Raw genomic sequence first — 25,521 nt, 5'->3', positions numbered from 1 at the left:
AAATTAAACCCAGACATTCCCTTTTTTTCTTTCCCCATTGCCCAATTTCTCTTCGATAAGATGCTAGGTTCTTCATTTTAAAGACAAAAAGGAAAAAGATTTTTTTTTATTTTTTCACCAAATTAAATTATAGTAAAGGATCCTGAAAAGAATTTGCTCTGCTGTAAAAGATCCCTTCTTCGTAACCCTTGTGCTATCCTAGGCACTTTAACATTGGGAGTTGGGTCATCTAGACCCACTAGACCACATGTGTCAAACTCAAGGCCCGGGGGCCAAATGTGGCCCGCCATGTCATTTTATGTGGCCCGTGAGAGCATAAAAGTTTTTAATTTCTAAGAATAAAAAATAAAGATTGGTGTGTATTTATTCGTTTCTAGGGGGAATTGGACTTGAAATATCGGATTGGGCAATTATACTTTAGGACTTTAACACTGTCCATATAACCTAACCTGTCAGAATCAAATGTAAAAGGATTTATGCCAAAGTAACAAGCAAACCTATGTTTTCTATGCAACTGTAATTGTCACTTCAAAAAGTTATAGTAAATAATCAGTTATTTAACATTAAGGAGTAGTTACATTTATTTATCATTACATTTAGTTACATGTCTATGTTATATCTCGCCCTTTGAGGACAACCACTATGCTGATGTGGCGAAAATGAGTGTGACACCCCTGCTCTAGAACCATTTTTCTTCAATGATTTGTGAACCTCACTGGTGTCCATGGATTACATGAAATCTTTCCACTTTTATCCACCTTTGTCATGGTAGGAATAACATGTCAAAGTAAGGGTGGGGTCATCTAAGATAGCACAAGGGTTAATATAACTGATATAAGAGCTGAAGATAAAAAAAAAAACAATAAACAAAAACGAAAAACTTGAGCTTGGTGGCGTCTACTGCTGAAACTGTCAGCGCCTATGCTCAGCTTGATTTTTATGGGTGCACATTGAAGGAAGTGTGGCGAGCTGATCTTCATCAAACCAAAGGTTCTTAGGTGAAGAATGTTCCTTTGAAATGACCGACCTCCCATTTAGTATAAAAGCTTCAGAATCAGAGTTCACCTCTACTTCCATCCTACTTGGAAGAAGGAAAAAAAATCAAATTTCTCTGCTTTTGAGCTCTGATTTGATATAATAATTAGTATTTACTTCCGTTATTGCAATTTTCTGCAAAATCCAGGTTTATTTTAGCATGGACTGCTTTGAGTGAAAAGACAGGTTGAATTGCTGCAGACAGCAGGCAGGCAGAACTTTGACAAAGTGCCTTTGTCCTTCATGCAAAGGGAGTACACAGAGCAGCCAGATGGTGGCTAATCATTACCGCAACATGATACCTTCAATGACTATCGACTGAGTGCTTCTGTTGCGGATATCTGCAGTCTGCTTCAGACATTAAATTCATGTACTGCCGATGATCTGAATGCAGATGTGCGACATTTCAGACACTCAGAACTGATGGCAGCATCACATAGGACCACAGATGCCAGTTTGGTTCCTTAAAGGAGACAAATCCGAACTCTAAAACACATCCGTCCTGTCCATCTTTCAGACGTCTGAAATGATGACATATTTTTCCTTTAGTTAAAGTGTTACCCATAAAATGACTAAAAACTGAAAATCTACATTTAAATGACAAAACAAAAAATCTTTTTTTCCCCATTGTTTTCTTTTAATCCATTTTAATTGTCAAATTACATATTTCTAATTGAATTTTGCTACACCTTTGCCAGAGAACTTTTGTGAAAATAAAATGTCAAATACCATTTCCTTTATTATTTTAATTAAGTGACAGAAGGAGCAGTGTTGATGAAGAAAAAAAAAAATCCATTTGGCGGTTTGATTTTTGTCTTTTTAAATTTAACTCAACGAACGCAGCTTTATTGTGAAAATATAAAAGCATTTCCGATTTTGACTTTTATTTTGAAATATGAGACAGCTATGGTTCCATACCATCAGAGCAGCTTTAGGAAAGTCTCACACACATTAAGGTTAATATCTGCAGCACACTTCCAGATTTAGTATTTTTCATACCTAATAATTCTTTCGCAACATTTACGTTCAGTAATGACTATTTTTTTAAATAAATGTATTTTAAAATGTTCAACCAGTGGGAAAAAAAAATATTTCTATGATGTTTACACCATAAAAAAATCTTTTATTTGTATTGTTTTCTGTTGCATGACTCAGCATTGGCTTAGCAATGACAAAGCATAACAAATGGCCAGACAAAGTCAAAGGGATGAAACCTTCAATCTAATCTTCCTAAAAGCCACAGTCATCAAGGTTGGAGCTGGCTGCGTTTTTGCCAGCGTGTTTCCAGCGCTTCCCTCTCCAGGGCTGAGCAGAGTGACCTCTGCTCGTTTAATTGTCATTTTGAAAAATAACACATTCAAACAGCTGCCAGCCTGCTCGGTCAAAAGCCATCTGATTTTAGTGACTGCGTGCTCGCATCTTTTTTAGACGCTGAGCCAATTAGCAGGTCCTGGAAATTAGAAATCCGGGCACCAACAATTCACAGAGTGTCCAAACAGCCCATTTTCTCATGGAGCCTCCCGGTAGGTTGAAGCATTTAGAAGTAAACAACTTAAAAACCTGCCAAGAGTACTTGGAGGAAGTAAATAAATTAAAAAAAATTGTCTGTTTGTTTAAATGTAGGCGTAAAGACAGCCTCTGGGGGGGAAATAGTTGTTTTTTTTTAAGATGCTGGAGTGGAGCACAAATAAGAAATGAGCGCAGCAATCAACACTCCCGCACACACCTTTGGAGGTTGGAAGTGACAGCCAAATCACATTCAAACTGCACATTATCTGCACAAATCACAAACAAATCATCTGTTTACTCCTTTGCTCCTTGTGCTGAATTCTTGGAGTCTCTTTTTGTGTGTGTGTGTCAAAAATCCTGTTTTCGTCAGCAGTTAATCAGTTTAAATTTTTCTTCCAGATGTTTAGATACGAAGTCGCTTCAGAAAAATCCCAAAAAGCGCTTTCTGACTAGATGTTTAAGGAACAGAGATACAAATAAAGACTGAGCCTGTAGGATATCATACAACACTGCTGTCCTAGATTTACTACCACCTGGATATTTACATGTGCATGTAACCAGTAGAGACCAGATGTGCAATGAAGTTCGTTAAAAATATCAAAATATAACTCTTTTGCACTAAAATGTAGCTGGAACTTCTCTAGTCTCCAGTTTAAACTTCTTTTTTTCTGTCTTCAACACAAAGTATCTGAGTATTTTTGTCTACTTTTTAGTCTAAATATTGTTTTACTTGACATGGGACTAAACTAAGTAACTTTTCAGATAGATATGTTGTTTTATTTTAAGATATGAATCTAGAAAACATTATTTTGAGCCATAAACAATCTTCTCAAATTCTACCCGTTTTATTGGCAGTTTTTGCTTAAAATAAGTAAAAACATATTTCCTATTATTTCTAAATTATGAAGTGTTATCTTCGACTTAAAGAAAGAAGGTTTTGGTTCAAATCCTGTTTGTGTCTTTTCTAAATTTTGACAATTGGAGATTTAAAGTTTTCTAGAATAAATAAGAAGTGGACAGCCATGTATCTATAGCTAGGATGCAATATTATTAAAAATAGCTTTTATACTGCCAAGAAAATTTGAATATTTCATTTCTTGTGTTTTAGAAAAATGTACAGAAAATCTGCTCTAGAAAAGACATTTTTCCATTCTAACCTGCAGTTGGGATTCTTAAAACAGTCCTATGTTCAGTTTTAAAATGACTGCTTGAGGGAAAAAGCTTTTTCTCAGTCCGGTGGTCCTGATGGACCGGCAGCGTCTGCCGGAGGGCAGAAGGTAGGTAGGTAGAAGGTTCCTCAGCAGCTCCTGGTTGACGTGCCTTCAGGCAGGGCAGGAGCTGCTGAGCCTTCTTTAGGATGATCTTGGTGTTTGAAGACCAATGAGGTCATCTGAGATGGTGGTGCTGAGGACGGTAAAACTGTGGACCCTCTCCACATGCTCACCATTGATGTGGAGAGGTGGGATTCACCTCTGCACCTCCTGAAGTCTAAGACGGCTTCTTTGGTTTTTTTATTATTCCTTTTCCTGCTAAGAAATGGAAAAATTATTTTCTGCATGAGTCTTTTATAGAGCTTTTTTCTTTGTAAATGTAAATCTGGTTAAAGTCTCATTTCAATTGATCTAGCTTACAGCCTCTCAGGCCATCAATCTAACATTAGCGGTGCAATATAATATAAAGTATATATATATATGGGCTTCGTATACGTGATTTAACATCATGGTACATGCGTGAAACTTCCGTTAGACATATGTGGAACGGTCATGAAAAGCAACAAATTTGCGCATGCATCTTGCAAAAATCAAGCAAAATATGACACAAGATGTACGTAATAATTGGGCATAAACTACGTAAAATACACACAAACTGCGTAATTCTGTTCAAAATTTGGAACAGCTGCAAACCGAATTCTCGTAAAGACCTGTTGGCCGAAACCCTCGACGGAGATCCAGCACATCGATGAATTACCAACGCAAGAAACACTTATGAACAACATATGTCATGCACGCATCACAAATGACTGAAATTTCACACGTGGAAAACGCACAAAATGTGGCTGTGGCTGTATGCATAAGAATGGAGCAGAGCAGGGAGCTTTAGCATCTATTAAACATTTTATTCGTCCGCTCCTGATTCACAAGAATTTGTATAAAGAAACGTTTCATTTTCTTGTCCTCCATCACGATCTAAACGCCACAAGAACATGTTAAAAAAAACGAAAAAACAAAATTTTTTATCAAGTGTTAAATATATAAAATATGTGGTAATGCTTCACAAATTATTTCTCAGTTGGATCTTTTTGATACTTTGAATTAATCTGATGAAGGATTGCAATTCTTTGATCCAACCTTCACTACAGCACAACATCTGCTTCATTTTAAGATTTTCTGTAAAATATGCCTCAAGGTGACCTTTCAGATGAGTCGGTGACATCGTAAAGGTTTGATCCATAGAGGACCACGTGTGTGATGAACTTGAATGAATGTGACTCCTGAAAAGTCTCTTGGCTGCTCGTGGCTTTCAGAAGCACCTATAACTCCTCAATTCTCTTCCAAGAACAAGTGAGGAGGATCCAATTTGGCCATCTGCCTGTATCCTTCCAACACCCTCATGAAAAAGTACGTAAGTGACTTTGCGCGGCGAGAAGCAGCTCTTGAAGGTGCTCGCGCTCTCTCTGAAGGACGGAACTTGAAAAAGACGAATGCAGAGAGCCTTTCCTCAAACCACTTAACATAAAATGCTGCAACTTATCAAGTTTTGCCAAAGCTGGTATTTTTATTAAGTTTCTTTGAAAAAATTATCTTATTTTTGTTTTGTTTTAAGCTTAATTTGACAAAGAATGAAGAGCAAAAGCAATAAAACAATACCGGAGATTCAGAAATTATACTGTGAAAACAGGCCACTTAAAAATAAGTCAAAAAATGTTCTCAATTGGCAAATTTTCTTTAAATAGGGAAAAAAGGGTCAGAACAATAGTCTTAACGAGAATTCTTATTTTAAGAAAATAAGACACCTTTTTCTTGAAACGATGCTGCTTTAATACAAATGAGTATCGGGGCAACCCAGAAAAAAAAAGAATATTATGAGACTAAAGTTGTAAATTTACAAGAAAGAAACTCGTAAATTTATCTTTTTTAGTCTCCCAAATTGACTTTTTTTTTCTTGTAAATTTACGTGATTAGGACCACAAGAAAAAAGTAATGTTACAAGATTAGTCCTAACCTTAGGAGAAAAAAAATCGTAAATTTAAAATGTACGACCTTAAATATAAAGTAATAGTTAGAGATTAAAGATGCAAATTTATGAGAAAAAAAAACAGGTAAATTTACTTTTACAATTCTCCAAAATTTATAATTTTTTTTCCTCATAAAAGTATGAGGTTAGGCCCATAAAAAAAAACATTACGAGAATAAAGCCTTAAATTTAAAAAGAAAAATAACGGTAAATTTACCATTTTAAATCTCGTAAATTTATTTCTCTCATAATTTACAAGATTAGGACCACAAAAATAAAAAAAAAATACATAATTTTATGTATTTACAGTCAACCTTGCTATAAATAAATGCCATTTGCTTGCATTGTCGAACAACTCAATTTGATCAAAGTATTTTGGATTTGCAAGATGAATGTTCATGGATGACGTTTAATAAGGTTAGGAAGCTCTTTTGTTTTATTTGCGGTTTATTAATGTTTTATTTATATATTTAATTATATAAATAAATAAAACAATAAATAAAAGCCATCGGTATCCTTACAGCTCTCAACTTCAATTCCATTATATTTAATAGTTTAAATGTTGCTAAAACTCTATAAAATGCAAAAATATTTACATTTATTTGTGCTTAAAAATAAAAAAATGTAGCATTTTGCTACAAAAGTCCTCAAAATATCGTTAGGGTTGGATTTTTTTAGAAGGAGCAAGTAAAATTATTCAAAATAAAGGTTTCAAATAAAACTGACTTTACATGACAAAATACTTTGTTCTAATTTTCTTTAATGTCGGCCATTTGTCAAATACACAGACACTTACTGATATGCAGCTTTTATTTGTTTCCATGGTACAGCGGGATGACTCCTGTGCAGAAACACTATTTAATTAACACTAAAAATATGACTGAACCAATACAAAGGAAAACCGTTTAATAATTTCTTAATAAAACTGAACAATGCCCAAACATTCTGTACAGAGGCACTATTAGGAAACAAAAAGCAGACAATCAATGGAAACATGTCAAAGTGAAGGTGGTATTACACAGGAATCTGTTAAATATCAAAAAATACAAACATAAAATCTGTCTTCACATGTCCCAAAAGACTATTACAGAGAAGGAAAATCTGGTGACAAGGCGGAAAAGTAACAGGTTTTGGTTTTTTTGCAAGTTTTTTCCCATAAAAACCTGAAAAAAAGAAGTGAAATCTGAAAAAAACAGTAACAAAAACACTTTTGTCAAAACACTGTACAGCTTATTTTCCTTTAATCTCACCTTTCTGCTGGGAGAGTTCACAGAAAGCAAAGGCATTACCAAAAAGATTATTGTTTTTACACTCAGAAAGAAAGGATAGCGACAAAAACAAGTAAAAATGTACCAAAAAAAAGGAAGTAAACAGCCAGATGAGTGCCACATCCTGGGTGTACGGTTTGTTTAGTCACAAACAATCAACCAGAATGATCCGACTGATGTTTTCAGGTAAAGCAAAATGATGCAAAGTACCAACAAGTGTTTTTTACTTTTTTTTTTTTTACAGTGACTTCCCTTTTTGTTTCTCAGCTTCTTGTAAAATGAAGACAGGTTTTTTTTGTCCTCCTTTAAAGACGCACGATTGGTCCGTTTTCTCCTAACACTGCAGAAATCAGAGGCCTGACAATAAAAAAAAAAAAAAAAAAGGATTCCACAGGAAACACGGGCGTGGAGGTTTCATACAGTATGTACAGGAGATAAAGCTGTCTCCATCGTCCACGCAGTTTCTGCTCAAGTCCTGGATTAGTGCATATTCTTCCCACATAAAGGCCATCCAGGTCAGGCTCAACGCAAAAACGCCTAAGGCAAAAAGAAGGACACACTTGCACCGCCTGATGCAGCTGGGCTTCTCCTTCATCCTAAAAAACGGAGGGTTTTGAACTTTCATGGCTTCAAATGGTTCGATTCCTCCTCGTTTTTCTCTCGGATGCGGCGAGTGGAAAATGAGCAAGTAAAGGGAGCGAGGGTTTAGCTCTTCAGCAGTTAGCAGCCAAATTAAAATCCTCTAAAAAAAACAAACAAAAGGTAACACCGTGTCATGTGAACGGAAAGGAGTCCAGCTGGGACCTGAGACGTTGTTGGAGCGACTGAAGCTCTGAGGGAGTCAGACGCAGGTCCCCTGGTGTGCAGGAGGAAGGGCTTTCCGGTTCTTCAAAGACTGGGACTTGTCCTTAAAATCGGACGCCTTTTGCTGGGAAATGTCTATCAGCGCGCTGGCTACAATGATTCCTAAAAGAGGGGAAATGGGAAACGTTAGAAAAAGCATCGAGGAACACTTCAGGGCATCCTTTTTGATGAGTGAACAACACTTTGCTCTTTTAAACTGGAATCAGAGAAAAACAAAAAGTGTCCCCATTATAAATGCAAACACATTCTTTGTAAGTTACATTCTCTTTTTTAGTCATAAAGCCACTCTTTTCTTTTCGGTTTCAGAAACAGGCTGCTTTAAAGCTTTCACTTTTTAAGATTAATTTTCATTTATTCTAGTTTTAGGATCTAAAGTTAACAGAACAAATGCATTTTATAAAAAAAAAATACAAATTAACTACACAATAAGGAACTATTCTCCCTAATTTTGCAGCAAAATAAGAAACAATGCACTTATTTATTTGTTCATAAGGCTAATAATTCAATAAATACGTTTTATCGACTCTTTAAAAATAGCATTTAAATAAAAACTAACGCAAAAGATGAAAAGGGGCAACTTTTATCTGTAGATGGAAATTAAGATCTCATAAATTAAAATTATGAGTTTGCACTTAAAAATGATGTTTTGTAGAACCCACACAATGGATCACACTTAATTGTTTTTGTCCGTTGTCCAGCGAGCCGCCCGGGACGCCGATCACCTCGCTAGAGCCAACAGAAACATCAATGCTTTATTATTGCTTAAAACCGGTTATCTTATTCACAATAAAGATGTAACCGGAAGCATTTAAGTTTATGTCTGGTTGAAAATACCTGCTATGTATAAGGTCACAATTATTTTGTGGGGACGAATTAGAATTTCGTGCAAATGAATTACTATTTCGTAAGGACAAATTACTATTTCGTAAGGACATATTACTATTTCGTAAGGATGAATTACTATTTCGTAGGAATGAATTACTTTTTCATGGGGACGAATTAGTATTTCGTGCGAATGAATTACTATTTCGTAAGGACGAATTACTATTTCGCAAGGACGAATTACTATTTCGTAAGGATGAATTACTATTTCGTAAGGACGAATTACTATTTCGTAAGGACGTATTACTATTTCGTAAGGACGAATCACTATTTCGTAAGGATGAATTACTATTTCGTAAGGACGAATCACTATTTCGTAAGGATGAATTACTATTTCGTAAGGATGAATTACTATTTCGTAAGGACGAATCACTATTTCGTAAGGACGAATCACTATTTCGTAAGGACGAATCACTATTTCGTAAGGACGAATTACTATTTCGTAAGGACGAATCACTATTTCGTAAGGATGAATTACTATTCCGTAGGAATGAATTACTTTTTCATGGGGACGAATCAGTTTTTTTTTTTTTTTTAAACCCATGTCGGGTCACGGGCACGGTACAACATTTTGTAAAAAGTGACTTTAAATAATAAATTGAGTCCTTTTTAAAAATCATTTTATGACAGAAAGTTGAGCTGGTTGTGTGGGTACCTGACTGTCCCGGTGGCGGTAAAGCTGAAAGCCCGGAAGGCAGGTGCATGAGCACGGTCAGCACGGCTGCTTTTCCTCCAGAACACGGCTCGATTGCAACAGGTTTCGGTGCCCCCTTTAAAAAAACAAACAAAAAAAACAAGGAGCTGGGTGAGTTCTATACCAGCACAATACATGAGTAGATGTTACAGAAATGTATATTAATAGAAAATCTGCACCTAATAGATCCTTAAAAACTGCATGTATTGGTCAAGAAGAGTCATCAAGTATATGCTTAGCAGGCTTTAAAATAATAATTGGTAATCAAGCTTGAATGAATGTGAAGACAAATGGCTTGATTGGTCACAAAACAAAAAACATTTGTGTCCCTGACCGACAGTCCGAATGCTGAGGCGACGACCTACCCTTGGACATAATGGTCGAAACTGCTCGTCTAAAGCGTGAAAAACATGTCATCCTGACAGCCAATGTCAGCCTTTTTGCAGCTCACTTTAAATGAAAGCAAAGCAAACTTTGGAAAAAGAGCATGTCATCTAGAGACCATCTTTTTTCCCTCCTCGTGTGGCTGAATTTTAAATGGACACAAAGGCAGCTAAACGGAACAAAATCAATCAAACGTTTGCGACTCCAGATTTGGGAAACAGTAATGTGTCGTATCAATCCATGTTACTGAGCGATTGCCAACCAAAGCTAATACATACACATGAAAATACATGTTTTTCATGGCTCAATTCATGCATAAAGTGACAAACAAATCATGTAGGGAACTTTATAAGTCCAGTCTGCAGATCTTTGGTAAACACATTCTTCCTTCCTGTGAAGCTTCAGTGTAATTTTCCATACAAACTCCAATTAAAACGGCATTTTGTTTCACCAGAGCTCCCACCTACTGGGAGCCCATTTCCACAATTGCTTTTAAACCTTAAATAGACCATCTTACTGGATAACTACCATAAAAAAAACAATATTTTACAGTTTTATATGTTCAGAAAGTGGTAGTGAAACAGCAAAAGTATTTTTTGAAAAGTTTCTAAAATAAATATTAGTAACAAATGTGTAGAAAATATCCTTCCATTGTCTTCAGAAAGATCAACACTTGTTCCTGTTATATCTTTAAACACTAGAGGGCAGTAGGGGGTCTTTTAAGCTGATGCTGTTGGTTTTTCGGAAATGTTGCCATATCTACCGCTGATTACCTCGATCAGGTTTCTTTTGCCAAAAAGAAGCTACAATTGCAGGTTATTTTTAAAACATGTTGAATACCCGGACTCGAGGTCTGGACTGTGACACCGGTAGTTTACACAATTTACTTAATTCCGAAGGGTTCTGAAGCGGAGAAAAGCAGCTTTGCGTTGATTTGCAACATTATGAACGCAATCAACGTAAACCAGCTGATTTTAACGTGGAGAAAAAGTGCCTTGCGTCAATAAGGAACTCTTTACATGGCACATGAGCGCAAAGCCAATGTTTTGTTGGAAATCTGTTGGAATTCCGTAAATTGCATATATGGTTGGAGAGTTCCGTCAGATACCCTAAACTGTGTCACAAGCAGATCCTTCACAGATTAAAAAAAAAAAAATTAGCATGTAGGGTAGATTAAAAATGTGATCGAACTAGTAAAAAAATTAAAATTGTTAAATACTAGATTGTTGTATAAACTTGTTTCTTTAGTAATTTAAGGTACACATGATCTTAGAGAACTTTTAGAAGCTTCAATATAAAAATAAAATAAAATGTTTAGCATAAAACTGCAATCACAAGAAACAGCAAAATCTAAAAAACCATTTAACATAAAAAAATATGTAATTTTTTAATCTCTAGAAGGTATTTGTTATAAATACTCATAAGTCATTTAACTGCTACAGCACATACATTGGAAATGACATTAAGTCTCGCCCTGAAAAAAAGATAAATTTTACTCTGCCATTTTTATGATCATTCTGGTGATCCTGCTAATAATTAGCTTTATTAGCGTCACGCTGATTTCTGGTGATTGGCAACCTAAACTTGTATGAAGCAGAGCGAATCATTATAAGAGATAACGAACCGTCCTGCCAATGGACAGATAGATGACATATATGGTGAAACATTTCAAGCAGCTAATGAGCGATTGAGTCCCAAAATACCCCCCCCCCCATTCTGCTGTTTGAGGTCTGAGATAAGAGGATTTGCTGCGCACAGGAGAAACACCTAAAAACACTTCTTTTTTTATTTGACCTTTATTTTTCATGGAGAACATACAACAGAAAAATATCCAAAACACAAAAGAAATTGGTTAAATACAAATTATTGGTCTGCCTGTAATCCCACAATTCATTCAGGTGATCTGTAGAAATGTTGAAAAGTCTCATCTCATCTGTTGCGCCGCCTTTTTATGATGCATTTATCAGGCTATTATGGCCGCTCATAAGCAGTTTCTAAACACACACACTGTATTCTCCCCACACTGACAGGTCTCATCAATCATACTAATCGTTCGTTAGCGCTTCCATATGTTGACTGCCAGCCATTTTGGTCCGTGGTATTTTGCCAGAAATAACAGTCCAGCAGATCCTGCTTTCTTGGCCGCTGGAATACTAACACTTGTGTTTTAATCTAACCAAACAGAAGAAATGGTTACAAATCCTTCTCTGATTGTGTGGCCAACCAGCTGGAGGGTCTGGTAAAAATGCTTCTATTGCAGAGAGATCTGTCTGACAGCAGAGAAAGATGGGCTTTTTATAATTGTATAACAGGTATGAGGGGATTATTCTGCTGCCGCTCCAGTCTATCTGTATCATGTTTCTCAGATTAGTAGATAGGAACTTGATTGAACCCCATTGGCCAATATTATAAACCAACAATTCTGAGTTCAGCCCTCATCTTCAAAATGTTAAGTCCATTTCTTTTACGAGTTTTTCCTTACCAAGAAGGAGGGTCTAAGGGCAGGGATGCCCAGTCTAGCTAAGTCTGTTTGGTTTAGTTATATTTTATGACTGATTTAATTTTCTGATACAATTACTGGTATGAAGCCCAATGAGACGACTATTGTTGTAATATTGGGCTATATAAATAAAATTGAATTGAAACATGTTAGGCTTTGAAGAGCGGCATCAGTCAGGTCTAAATTTGATTCAAAGCTGGTGGAAGAAATATTAACAAATAGAGTATCAAAGTGGTGACAGATGCTGGAAATTTACTTTTAAATGAGAGAATTAGCCATGTTTCAAATGTTTAACCACCAACTGCTGCAAAAGTCCATAATCGGGTTGTCATCCAAATATCTATTTGGATCTTATCAGATTTTATTATGTTCACGATTGTTCATAGAGAAATAAATAGGTGGTTTCTACAAATTAGCTTCAGGATGGAAATCATTTCTAAACTAGAAATTGTAATAAATCTTCAAAAACATGAACATCTTTGTTTAGAGCCAAGACTACTACTTTAAAGGCAAAAAAATTAAAACTCCTTATAAAGAGTTTCTACCCGTTTTTACAGGATGATTCACTCTAATCTATTGCTTATGGTTATGACATTGTTAACCAAAATCAAAAAACCTCTGTCATTTTCTAGGACATAGTTTCTGCAGACAGCAGTAATCCATTAGAAATTCTCCTTGAAGTTGTGGGGAGTGCCATTGGTGGAGAGCAACACTGCCCCCCCTTCCCCTCCATTGCTGAGAGCTCTCTGTATTTACATGCTCTCCCACCAGCTTACAGTCCCTCACACCCCTAACCTAACATTACCGGTGCAACACAAATGGCGAGCAATATTGGAGATACTTAGTCATACATTTATGAGCCCGATGCCAGATCAGACAAGTACATCCAGTCGGCTAGGAGAGGAGCAGGGAGAATTGGTTTTTCCTAACCGAGAGGAAGGATCTATGGGCGGGGATGCCCATTTAGCCTAGTCTGTTTAGTTTAGCCATTACCTATAGAATTCTATGACTTCATGTTCTTTATGATTTCATGTCAATTATACAATTACCGGTATGAAGCCCATTGAGATGACTATTGTTGTAATATTGGGCTATATAAATAAAACTGAATTGAATAGTCATATTTCTAGTTTGTACTTTACTTAGAAAGGACAACAACCATAAAAACTGCACATTTTTAAAGCAGCTTCAAATGTTCTTATGGAAACACTTTCTCTAACAGCTGCAAAGCCTAAGAGGATCACTGCTTTACTAACCAAGCAAAGACGGACTAAACTGACTGTAATAAAGAAAAGACAATGCGTCTTATGTTGTTCTGACTCGTCTGCCTTGAAAGAGCAGCAGTGAAGGGCTCTCCAAGAGCTGAGGAGCTTTGTTTTCCTCCTCGTCTGCACTTAACAGCCACAACATTTAAAAAAAAAAAAGTGTAACGAGTGCCATTCAGCGGGACACTTATGGTAGGTTGCATGGCAACAGATTTCGTTTTGACATGATGACCAAACGAAAGGCAGCAATATTGGAAAGAGGCGCCTCGGTATGGCAGTGGATGGCATAATAACCCCTGATTATGTTGTGCTAAAAACATTCTTGATACCTTCAAAAGAAAGAACTAATGTCAGCTTTGGCTAAAGAGGGCTATGTGCTGGTCAATTTAATCATTCAAGTGAAAACAAATGGAGGGTTGTGTGTCTGTGTGCGTCTGTGTGTCAGAGAGAACGGCAATGAGACTCACGTCAACTACAGGCAGCAACATTTCGGTCAGCTCTCGTCTGGCGTCCAGCGAAACGGCAACGGAGGCAAACGGACGACTGGCCATCTGCTGACGCTCTCTCATCAGCTGCTGTAACGTCACAGACAAAGAAAATGTGAGAGACCGGACGACAATATTTAACACTCAGTACCATGCTTCGAAAAGGGCAATTCCTGGAGATTTTGATCAACAAAATTGATTTGCAAACTCTCCTGTCAATAAGTCTGAATAATCATGATGTCATGTGATTGATAAGTGTTTTAAAAATGTGGCGGAGAGGATAAAAAGACACATTTGTTGGACGTGTTTATGAAAAAGCATCTTGAACCCTTAAGCCTCTTAGCAGAAGGATCGATTATGCTTTGGGATTATGGTACAAAGAGGGGGAGATAAAAAAGAGAGAGAGAGAGGTGTGGTTTCTAAATCAGGATAATGATCCTTAACACACATCAAAATCCAGAATGGACCTTAAGGTTTCGCAGCGATCCTCACAGCGCTCTGACCTAAATGTCAACAGAAATCTGTGGGAAAACTTCAAAAGAGGAGATCGTGTGAACTAGCCTGAAGTTCTCACAGCGCTAAAAGCTTTTCTGAACCAAACCAAACATTTGAAAACACATTTTCTGGATGGATTTTTCTGGAATCTCCACGAACTGTTCACAGTAGAAAGTCATCAGAATAATGATTGTGACCAAACATACAAAACAATTAGCTTTACGGATTTCAAGACTTAAAGTTCTCGAAAAGAAAAAAGAAAATGTAGTGGCATGGCAAAAGTTATCTTTTTATAACTCTCTGCAAATGTAATGAGCACTTCGGTGTAAAATGTGCTTGCAGAAATTGTTTTTGAATGAAATCTATTGGACTACAAAAACTGAATGTTTTTCAGAATGTGTACAATCCCTTTCATTTGTGTTCTGGATTTTATTTGTTTTTTCTTTTTTAGCTGTTATTTTTCTGATCTTACTTTCGAGAGGATTAGCAAATTAGCAATTTTGCTATAACCAGGCACAACACATCTTTTAACATTTCATGCGATCAATGTTCTTTTGTGCATTGTCCCTCGTTTAAAGTCAATAAACTCTCTATACTTGGTGAGTGTGATGTCACCCATAGAAAATAACTTGCTCCTGGTTGGAAATAATGAGGACGATGCCATTTTGGAACCAGAAATCATCAGAAAGCAGTGATGGATCCAAGTCCGTCTGAGTCAACGTTTCTATGGCAACCACTCGCCAATCAGGAGTGGGCATGCTGGAAGTCCACACCCTTAGCATTTAAAGGCAGGCTTCAGAAAATCTGTCAAACGTTCTAAATTGAAAAACTTGCACTACAGAAAAAATTGAATGAAAGAAAATTATGATTAGTAGGAAGATGTTTTAGAAAAGGTAGCAGAGAATTGTGATTCTATGACTGAGTCATAGTTGTTAGTTTAGTTTAGTTATTTCTCAATAAAAGCCAATGGGATTTTGGCGTTTTGGGACCAGCGGGTATCATAGGATGTTATCCAATCAGGAGACATTTGCTTTTTAGAAGGGATGATGCTTCACCACAAACAGCAGCAGAGATAAACACAGAATCAGTTTACATGAAATTTTCATTCAACAGAAATTTTAATGCTAGAGTAAAGTTATTTGGAAATAGAAGGAGCTGCATTTCCGTAAGAAAATGCAGGGTTGCATGCTACATTGCTGAATAGAAATGAAACGTAAAGGGAAATAAATGGCAAAAAAAAAAAAAAAAAAAAAAAAAGAAATGATCAAAGTTGACCATAAATTAAGTGAAAACAGCACAATGACAAAAAAGATATTTTTGTGAAAAATGCGAGGGCCGGGTATCGAACCAGGGAGCTTCTGCTCCACAGAAGGAAGCAAAAGTTTTCAAGGATTCCCCATGTACGTCAATGGAGGCAAAAATCCTGGAAATCTTGGAATATCTTGAAAGCTTTTAGGATTTGAAGGACCAAAAGTCATAGCTGGAAAAAGCTGAAAGAGCTGGACATTTTATTAGTTGAATGTTTAAATAGCTGGAAAATTGTAGAAGGAGATAAGCACCAGAAAATGGCGGAAGATACTATTATAAAGAAATAAATAAATAAAGAGAAACAGGAAAACAATGGGTTGAATGCATTAAGGTGAGTTGGCTTTAAAGCTGCCTGTAGACTTCTTAAAGCTTCTGCAAGGAGAGCTGTGGTTCAACTTAAGCCACATCAACAGTTTCCACTACTCTGGATGAGCAGAACATATTTTTTTTTCTTCCCCGCTAATCAATATGGTAAAACACTTTGGGCAGGAACGTACTGTCTGATCAATATCTAAACAGACCACCGTTTCAGTTCCAAGGACATTCCTGATGGTGATTGGCCTTGTGATAAGCTTAAGTGTGCTGCATTAAGATCTAATTGTATTTCAGATGACTAAGCATCCAAAATGATTGTGATGTTCACACATGTACCTCGTCTATCCTGACACAAAACATGACTCTTATGTGAAAGAAAATACAAAATGAAAAACTTTACAAAATATTTGGGGGGGAAAGTCGGATTTTGGGTAAATATCTTTTTTAACCTTCGAAATACATTCAAAACATTAGGCAGTTAACGTATGGAGTCCTATACTGTTCATAATTAAATAAATAAATATTTAATTCAATAAATAAATATGACGTCATGCAAATACACAATCAACCAATAAATCTCTCATAAATATATAAAAAGATCATGAAATTGTGAAAAACCTGCACACTGATTTTAAATTAGCCATTGTATTATTCAATATATTTCATTTTGCTTTAAAAACATGTTCATTATTTTAAAACAGCATTTTAAAAATATTCATTTTAATCATATGGAATATATTATAATTTTACGTATTTTTTCAGAACCTCGGATTTCAAGATCAATATTTTCCAAAGTAGCTTTGTTTTTATTTAATGTTGCTGTTTTTCACAATGGCTGATTTATTTCATGAAGAGCTTTTTCAGGAGAATGTCTCTGTCTGTCAATCAAACCAGACAAGGCGGAGACACTTTTGTGATTTGCTATTCCTTTACCCAGACATGAGCAGCAGCACCCTAACTCCCCTGACTATATCGATCGAAGATGCTTCAGCAAACGTGATGGCGCAATGCACACCCCTCAACACTAGGGGGAGTATGCACCTCAACACATCCACAGTGTTACAAGAAATTAGGCAGTTTTGGTTCAAAATTTGCGGATAAAAGTGGCTTTGGGCGAGTGTGCATAATTCAGGTGATTTTGTGGTCGTTTTGGCAATTTTCATCTTCTCATGAACGTATAGTAGTGGTCTAAGTTAGGCTGAGTGGTTGTTGGAGTTCCACTAAGCTTCTATGAACTGGAGTTTCCATGAACGCACCATGCCGCGTGTGGGAGGGGCAACAAGCTAATGTTTTTAGCCTTATAGCCACATGGAGCGGTTGCTTGTGCTTATCTCAGTAACAATGCATGGATGCACAATGTACATGGAGAGTGTTAAGATGTCAGAAACGTCATCGCAGGAAAGGTTCAACATGTTTCTTGAGAGGGAAAAATAAAAACAGAGGACCTGATTATAATCATTGTCTCATTGAAAATAGAAAAAATATCATAAGGTTCATGAGGCCCGAGCATGCTTGTCCCGCTTTGCACAGCTGCCTGGTCTCACTCTGTCGATCCTCCTGCGAGCCGACATATGTCACGATGTGAGCTGTGAGTGAATGGCGTAAGCATGAGGAGTGTGAAAGATGTTCACGACCGGAGCTCCTTTGTGGTTTGGTCCACACAAACCCTCAAACTACAAAAACAGAGTTGTGGATGTTTGCATCTTCTGCAGCAGACAGATAGTTTGTCTCTATTTGATCCTCTAATGTCAGCAAAGCCTTGCGGATATCGCTGAAATATGTCATCTCTCTGACTGGCACACCGCTGAGCGGGTATCGAGGAATATGAGTCGATTTCCATGGATGAGCCAATGAGCGTTTAGATCCCGCCCACTTTCACTGATTGACAGAAAGACCCATTCTGCTGAAAAAGCTCTTCATGAAATAAATACGCCATTGTGAAAAACAGCAACATGAAATAAAAACAAAGCTACTTTGGAAAATATTCGATTTTGAAATCCGAGCTTCTGAAAAAAGACAGAATTATAGTAAAATTCAACATGATTAAAAATGAATATTTTAAAATGCTGTTTTAAAATAATGAACATGTTTTTAAAGCAAAATGAAATATATTGAATAATACAATGGCTAATTTAAAATCAGTGTGCTGGTTTTTCACAATTTCATGATCTTTTTATATATTTATGAGAGATTTATTGGTTGATTGTGTATTTGCATGGGGTCATATTTATTTATTGAATTAAATATTTATTTATTTAATTATGAACAGTATAGGACTCCATATTAACGAAATCATTTTAAATATTTAATCTAAAAATACAAAGATTTTTTTTTTACTAAAGTGGTTTAAAAACACAACAGTATCTTGGGGGAAATAATTTTTACATTAACTGTTCAAATGGGCCAAAACATTCCCGCAGTACATTTGCAATAATTCCACATAACTAGAAAATAAAAATATATTTTTATCCATTGGCATTTAAACTTTTTCATCTCACTCCACCATGAAAAAATAAATGTACAATTTCTCTGCTTGAGCAGACTCGAGACTTTCTAATCTGTTATATTTGATTTGAGACGTATTGCAGGGCGCCTGATGATACCAGATGCATGAAAACAGAGTCTTCTAATGACATTACAGCACTCAGGATTTGTCCTTGAAGTAGTAATGAACCTTCAAATTCTTGTGCGTAGACCACCTCCCCCACTCACTTTGACCTTAATTAGGCATTCATTAGTCTGGCTAATAATTGGCATATTTTATACCAGGTTTGGAACGGTTGCCATGGCAAAAATAACAGGGGAAGCAGAGTCTACCTGTTTGCTAAGGATACAACTTAAATATCATGAGAACAGAAAACAAATCCATACATTTGATTGACTTTCCTTTTTTGTTATTGTGAAAAGCATTTGTATTATTGGTCACAGATAACTAATCTGATGCACCAGATGCTTTGCTGCAGAACCATCTGGGAAGTTGATTGTGGAAATTGTTTAGAGTAGAGCAGCCCATCTACTCCTCATCTCCAAATGAGTAATCAAAAAAATACATATGAGGGAAAAAGAAAAAAAGGGTGGAATAAAAATAAAACACTTGTTTTTTTGCTGCTATCTTAAAAACAAAAAACAAAAATCTGTTCATCACAACTTAAGTTCCACCAATTAACTAAATGGATCATCAGAGATGAACCGACGTCACCATCCTCATATTTAAAGAATCTCTGAGACCTGAACACACTTTCTGCCAATTAAACCCTTCAGTTGTCCTCTACTTATTGTTTGATTATGAAATATTGTCCCGTAATCCAAATTTGAGTATCAAGAATTCCATTCACTTCTGACAAAAGAAGGAAATGTATTGAGTAACTGAAAAAAAACATATAGTTTGAAAGTAAAGACTAAAAGAGGAGAAATGTACCGTGCTGTTTAACATTTCATCTCGATTACTGGAAAGGAATTATGTTTTTCCAAAACATTTCATTTTTATTTTGTTTGATTTTTTTTGGGAATTGGGTTTTTGTTTTGATTGATAAAATGCAATTTTTTTAACCATTTCTTTTGCTTATTTAATTGTTGTTTTGATCTTTAAAATGTTTTTGCGTCTAGTGATTTGTTTGGGATGTGCACGTCAGGGCTACCATAGAAATGTAAAAATGAAAATGAAAACATTTAAATTTCTTTAACGCAAAAAGAGGAACGTTGTAAAATGTGACAGAAGAAAAGCACAGAAAGCACATGATGCAAAACAATCAGGATTTAGGTCAACAACATGTTTGAACATGTTCTTGTGGCATTTCTCCCATGATGGAGGACATTTATCAAGTAAATTAAGATCTAAATTTATTTAAATAGTTTTGAATCAGCAGTAGACAAAAACTCAAAAGGTAAATTTCTCATGAATAACTGCTGCTCTGCAGAAACTATGTTTTTAGATTTAGGCTGAAAACAGCATAATCATAATTAAAATACTACTGGAAACACTTTTAACATAGTTTAACAGATTATTGGAGTGGGCCTTTGAGGTTCATCTCCATTGTTTAAGCGATGTAGAATGGAGGTAAGTTGTCTATATGCCAACACTTCTCTGCATTGAAGTCACAAGACTCTGCTAGTGTCCTGACTCTGACCTCTTTGCTGAGTCCAGAGGTTGAGCCAGAAATAAACAGGGCTTCCTATTGACTGTCAAGTTCCTTTCTCTGCCCCCTTAGGGTTATGATGCTGCAGCTCCAAAAAACAGATGGCTTATGCCATCCAACCAAAGCTGTCCAGTCTCCTTAGTCATTAGAGTTGGATCAGACCACCACAGTCCACCGTATTCTTGGGTTTTTCCTTGTTCTTGTTTTTCTGACAGCAATTAATTAGGCCCTCTTTTTTTTTATCACCGCTGTTTAAACCATTGAAGACAATTTGGGAGAACTTCTGCAGAACACAGCAGGAAGTGCTTACGTCTTCATTGGAGAGGGTAAGTAAGTTTCAGTCCCCTGGGGGAAACTCAATGTCCTTAAGAAGCACAGGCTCAGTGGTGCTATGGGAACTGGAACAATTTAAAAACCTAGGTCTTAAACACTTCACAGGAAGAGAATGGCACCCTTAAAAACTAGGTCCATAGAGGGCCCATCAGAATGTGATAAAAAGGGTTTTAAATAATTTCATGTTGTGGACTCTGTGAAAAGCTATGGGAAAGATAGTTGTACTGAATTGCACTTACTTTGGTCAAAACTTTGAAAGAGGAAAAAGCTGGAGTAAAAAAAATTAAATAAAAATAATAACAGCAGCCACATGAAATTGACATTGACTACCTGATTGATTTTCTCGCTTTTATTTTTTTTACACTTTATATCTGAGGTCCAATGTTAAATTGTTGTACATCTCTACCAATAAAGATCAAAAAGGCAGTACAAGCCTTATAGATTTGAGCTGCTGGGTCACAGCAGGTTAAAATCAGAAATGTTGCCCTTTACGAAAAAGATAAGCAGAGGATGGAGGGCCCACCGAGGTTGCTGCAAAACGAGAAAACCGCTCCCGGCTTATTACGGTTTTCAACACAAAAGCTTCAAATCCAACAACATTCATCCTAAATGTCAGATAGCAGTAATGTTATTTATCATGTTGCAGAATTCGTTTTTAAAGCAACAAAGCACAGGAGGAGAGCAAAAGCAAAGTCAGAGAAAGCTTGTGCTGTGAATATAAACATAAAAACGACCGGCACAATACCAGAGAGATTCTAGAAATGAATGCTAAGTAAATGACAAAAGGTAAGAGAGAACGCTGTAAAACCAATTAACGTTTGTGCATTGACAGACTGATTTTGTCTAAAATACAAGCTGGAGCTATTCATGCTTTTGATAAGGGTGGGCACCAAGTGCATTGCGAAGCGACTTGATTAATTTGGCAAGTGAGGTTTTGAATTATCTGTCTGGTAAATACTTCATTCTTTCCCCTGTAAATTCGGGGGAAAAGGGTGGGTGTCATCTGAACATATCCTTTACTTAAGCAGGTCACCCTGCCCTTTGAAAACATCACTGCCTAAAGACATGAGCTGTCACCTCATAACTCCAGAAAAGCACATGAACTAAAAAAAAACTAACTCAACTGCATTTTAGCTGCAAAATTCACCTTTTGTTGGGTTTTTTTGCTGCACAATGCAACTCATTTGAAAGTCTCCACACGTCCTGTGATTAATGGACTGAGCACAAACAGACTAATACATGCAGTGTAGTGTAATGCTATTGTTTACAATGCTGACATGATGTTAGTTTGGCGAAAATGTGAGTGGGCTTAAATAGCAGAAGCAAAACAAAAATATAAATATGGGCTTCTGCAGAAAAACGCTAAGCCCAAACAAAGAACAATCAAACTGACAAAAGATTTCAGATTGAGATAATCTCATTGTAAAAATCGATGATGACTGATTGTGATCTTCAACTGGAAGAGAACACAATCAAGGTTCATGGTGAAGTATGAATATAGAGTATGTATTAGGGGTGTAGGGAAAAATCGATTTGGCGATATATTGTAATATTGCATATGACTATACTTGTATTGATTCAAAATGCTGTCAAGATGATGATTAATTATTTATGAGCGTCTTTCAGCGTCTGAATTACTTAAACCTCTGACCGCTAGTTGTCCACACAGCACACTGAGTCTCTTTGAGGAGCTCTACACCACACCAAAACAACAAGTCTCACGAGAATCAGATTGTGTTAAATGCTAAATGTTCAGTCAGCATCGCAGTTTTTGTTGTTATGAGACATGTAATACTTAGTTTTTGGTTGGGATTTGTACCAAAAACTCTTGCCAATACACACCCCTAGTACGTTGTAATGTCTAGCTTAATGTTTAGTGTTGCTTTTTCACATCCTTTTTCCTAAAATGGCCTTTGGTGACCAACCGTTCAATCCACAGCTGAAGATATACACAAATCTGGCTGACGCAGGAAATAAATCGCCATCGGTCAAGACAGTTTGACGAAACTGTCAGCAGAAGCTCAATTCATTTTAAAGAAGGAGGTAAAATTACCCAACTTGTGACATGGGTGGTTCTTTAAACCCAAGTTGTGTACTCGTTTTTCAATAAAACGTTTGCTATTTATATCTCATCTCTCATTCCTTGACAAAACCCGTGACAAATGCAAATGTTTTTGCATGTACGCATTTGTTTTTGCTGTTTTTTTGTCTAACCGGATGACAGTTCACACAGAACTTAAACTTCATTTTTGGTAGCATTACCTTTAGAAAAATAACTGAAATCAATCACTTCCTGTAACCATGAATGAGCTTTTTACCCCTCTCAACTGGAATTAAGACCACTCTTCTTTTGAAAATGCTCCAAGTCTTTTCTACTCAAGAGATCGGAACTTATTGCTGGCCATTTCAAAACACTCCAGTGGTTTTTTGTAACAACTTCTGAGAGCTTTTGGAAGTGGTCATTGTCCTGCTGGAAGACCCTAGACCTCTGGTGGAGATGCAGTTTTCTAACATTGGCAACTACTGTGTGCCCCAAAATTTCACGACATCATTCCCACAGTCGAAGCATCGAGTGCCAGAAGCAGCAAAGCAACCACAAATCATCTTTGAATCTCCAGCATATTTGACGATATGGAGAGCGCTTGTCTTTAAAGTTTTTTTTTTTAAAACAATACTATGACGTCACGTACTTTTTTCTCATTTCACAGTACGCTTTCCCAAGAGGACTATAGGTTTACCGAAAAACTCTGTTTTTATTCCTGTTTGTATCAGCATTGGTGGCTCCCTGGGTCATCCTGGAGTCTCTTTTTATTGAGATGGTGACAGATAGCGCGAGTTGACACAGTAGTAGCCGATCTGTGTTTGCAGATCAGCTTGAATTGTTGTACATTTTCAAATGTTGCTCCTGAATGCAAGTCCAGGAGGGTTAGCTACAGAGACGAGAAGCCTCTTGATGAGTTTTTGCTCAGTGGATACAGAAACATAAAGCTCTTTAGAAATGGACTTGTGGCCTTGAAATTGTTTATATTTTCCTACAATAATTATTGCAGTATCTCACGGTTCTTTACGGTTGCTTTTTCTACATTCCTATAATGACACAATTCAAAGGCAGAGGATTACATTTTTCCATTTTAACTACTTGGATTAACATGGTCCTGCAACAGACTGGGACCTGTCCAGGGTGTCCCAAACCTTCGCCAACGAGTGACCGGGATGGGCTCCGGCAGCCCTGAGACCCCAAAATGGACAAATGGATTAGAGAATGAATGAATGAATGAATGAATGAATGAATGAATGAATGAATGAATGAATGAATGAATGAATGAATGAATGAATGACACATTCCCTGTTTCTTGCCACAGGTGTAAATCAATACACATTTAAGGGGCATGACACGCTTGAAAATCACTTAGTTCTTACAATCTTGACAAAGTGCAAATAATTTTGTCTAGTCTGCTTTTGGGTTGTAAATTTTGTCAGGTTTGACTTTTCTCTTGTTTTTAGTGTTCTAGTACAAACAAACATGGAAAAACCCAAGCTTTTGCACTTTGAACCATTTCTGACAGGGTTACAGTTACTCAGAGAATTGCAAGGGTGCCATTTATTTTTGGCAATGACTAAGTATTTGATGCAACTTTGAAAGTGCAACTCTTAATATGTGAACAAAAGGCCCATAAGAGTATACATGCATCCCTTTATCTCAAGGTACCAAAAACATATGGAATCTCTAGCAATCTATTAATAAGCTGGTATTAGGCTCAAATATAAACATAACAAGTGAATTTACTGTAAATCATAACAAGAGAAGATGTGAACAGCTACAGAAACAGAAAGTGGATCTCAGCATAGAAAGCTCAAAAGCAAAGAATTGCATTAGAAAAGTCCTATTTCCATGAGTAACATCTACGAGTTGCAGTGTTAAGAAATGTCAATGTGCCCTCCCTTCGGTTCCCCCCACAGGTAGCTCTGGGGAGGTCAGCTCTTATCCTCCTTATCCGTGGCATTTCAATCTTTTGTCTTTTCCTTTCTTGGTCCCCAATCAGCAGCAGAGCATCATTACCTCACCTCAACCAAAATCATTCAACCGTAACAGGAACACCTTTCACAATTTACTCTGAAAATAATTAATATTTCATATCCAATTAATACTGAACATTCAGCTGTGCGAAACTACGTAAATGCAAGGACATGCACTTTGTGGTTTCTGAGAAGCTCTCAATGATTGTTGTCGGCAAACTAATTTTCTGAATTACACGGAGACTGTTATAGCTTTGTTACAGACGAATTTCCGGGAAAAATAACCCAAGTAGAAAATACACCTGGAATAAATGTTTTTTAAAACTAATAATATCCACAATTATAGACTTTACACTAGAAAGCAAATAATTTGATGTTCAAAAGCCAGTGGCTGGACCACTGTCGTTATTAACCCAAACACTACTGAGAGTCTCATTTAAACTCATTTATTTCAAGTCGTAATGTGAGACAGATGTCTAAGTGGTCCCCAGTGCAGAGGCTGTTTACAAGCGTCTAAATTAAATGGACACAGTAAAGATGAATTTATCTGTCAGGAAAGGCAAAAACACTGAAACTGAAATTTTAGCACAAACTAAATATGACGGCACAGGCGCATTTTAAACCTCACATCGCTTACCTGCAGGATATATTTATATTTATCCATAAATAGTGTAAAAAAAGCCTTAAAGATTAAATAAGACCCCTTAAACACCACTTAATACAAAAGACTATAGAATAATAATAAATTAACAAATCTGACTGTAATATTAGACACTTGGGATTTTTTTGGTGGGAGG

General features: G+C 36.5%; 1 protein-coding gene across 1 annotated transcript in view; it reads right to left on the bottom strand.

Moving 5' to 3' along the window:
• Window positions 1–6,570: 6,570 nt before the first annotated feature.
• Window positions 6,571–25,521, bottom strand: part of atrnl1 (attractin like 1) — a 78,267-nt gene continuing 59,316 nt past the window's right edge. The window contains exons 27-29 of the mRNA XM_023949279.1: window positions 14,103–14,210; window positions 9,448–9,562; window positions 6,571–8,012 (exon numbers count right to left, since the gene is read on the bottom strand). Coding sequence (XP_023805047.1) covers window positions 7,888–8,012; window positions 9,448–9,562; window positions 14,103–14,210 — 348 coding nt within the window. The 3' untranslated portion in view covers window positions 6,571–7,887. The remainder of the gene's footprint in view (window positions 8,013–9,447; window positions 9,563–14,102; window positions 14,211–25,521) is intronic.

Source organism: Oryzias latipes, chromosome 19 (assembly GCF_002234675.1).
Source record: "Oryzias latipes chromosome 19, ASM223467v1".
NCBI lineage: Eukaryota > Metazoa > Chordata > Actinopteri > Beloniformes > Adrianichthyidae > Oryzias > Oryzias latipes.
This window is presented reverse-complemented; position numbering and strand designations above follow the sequence as displayed.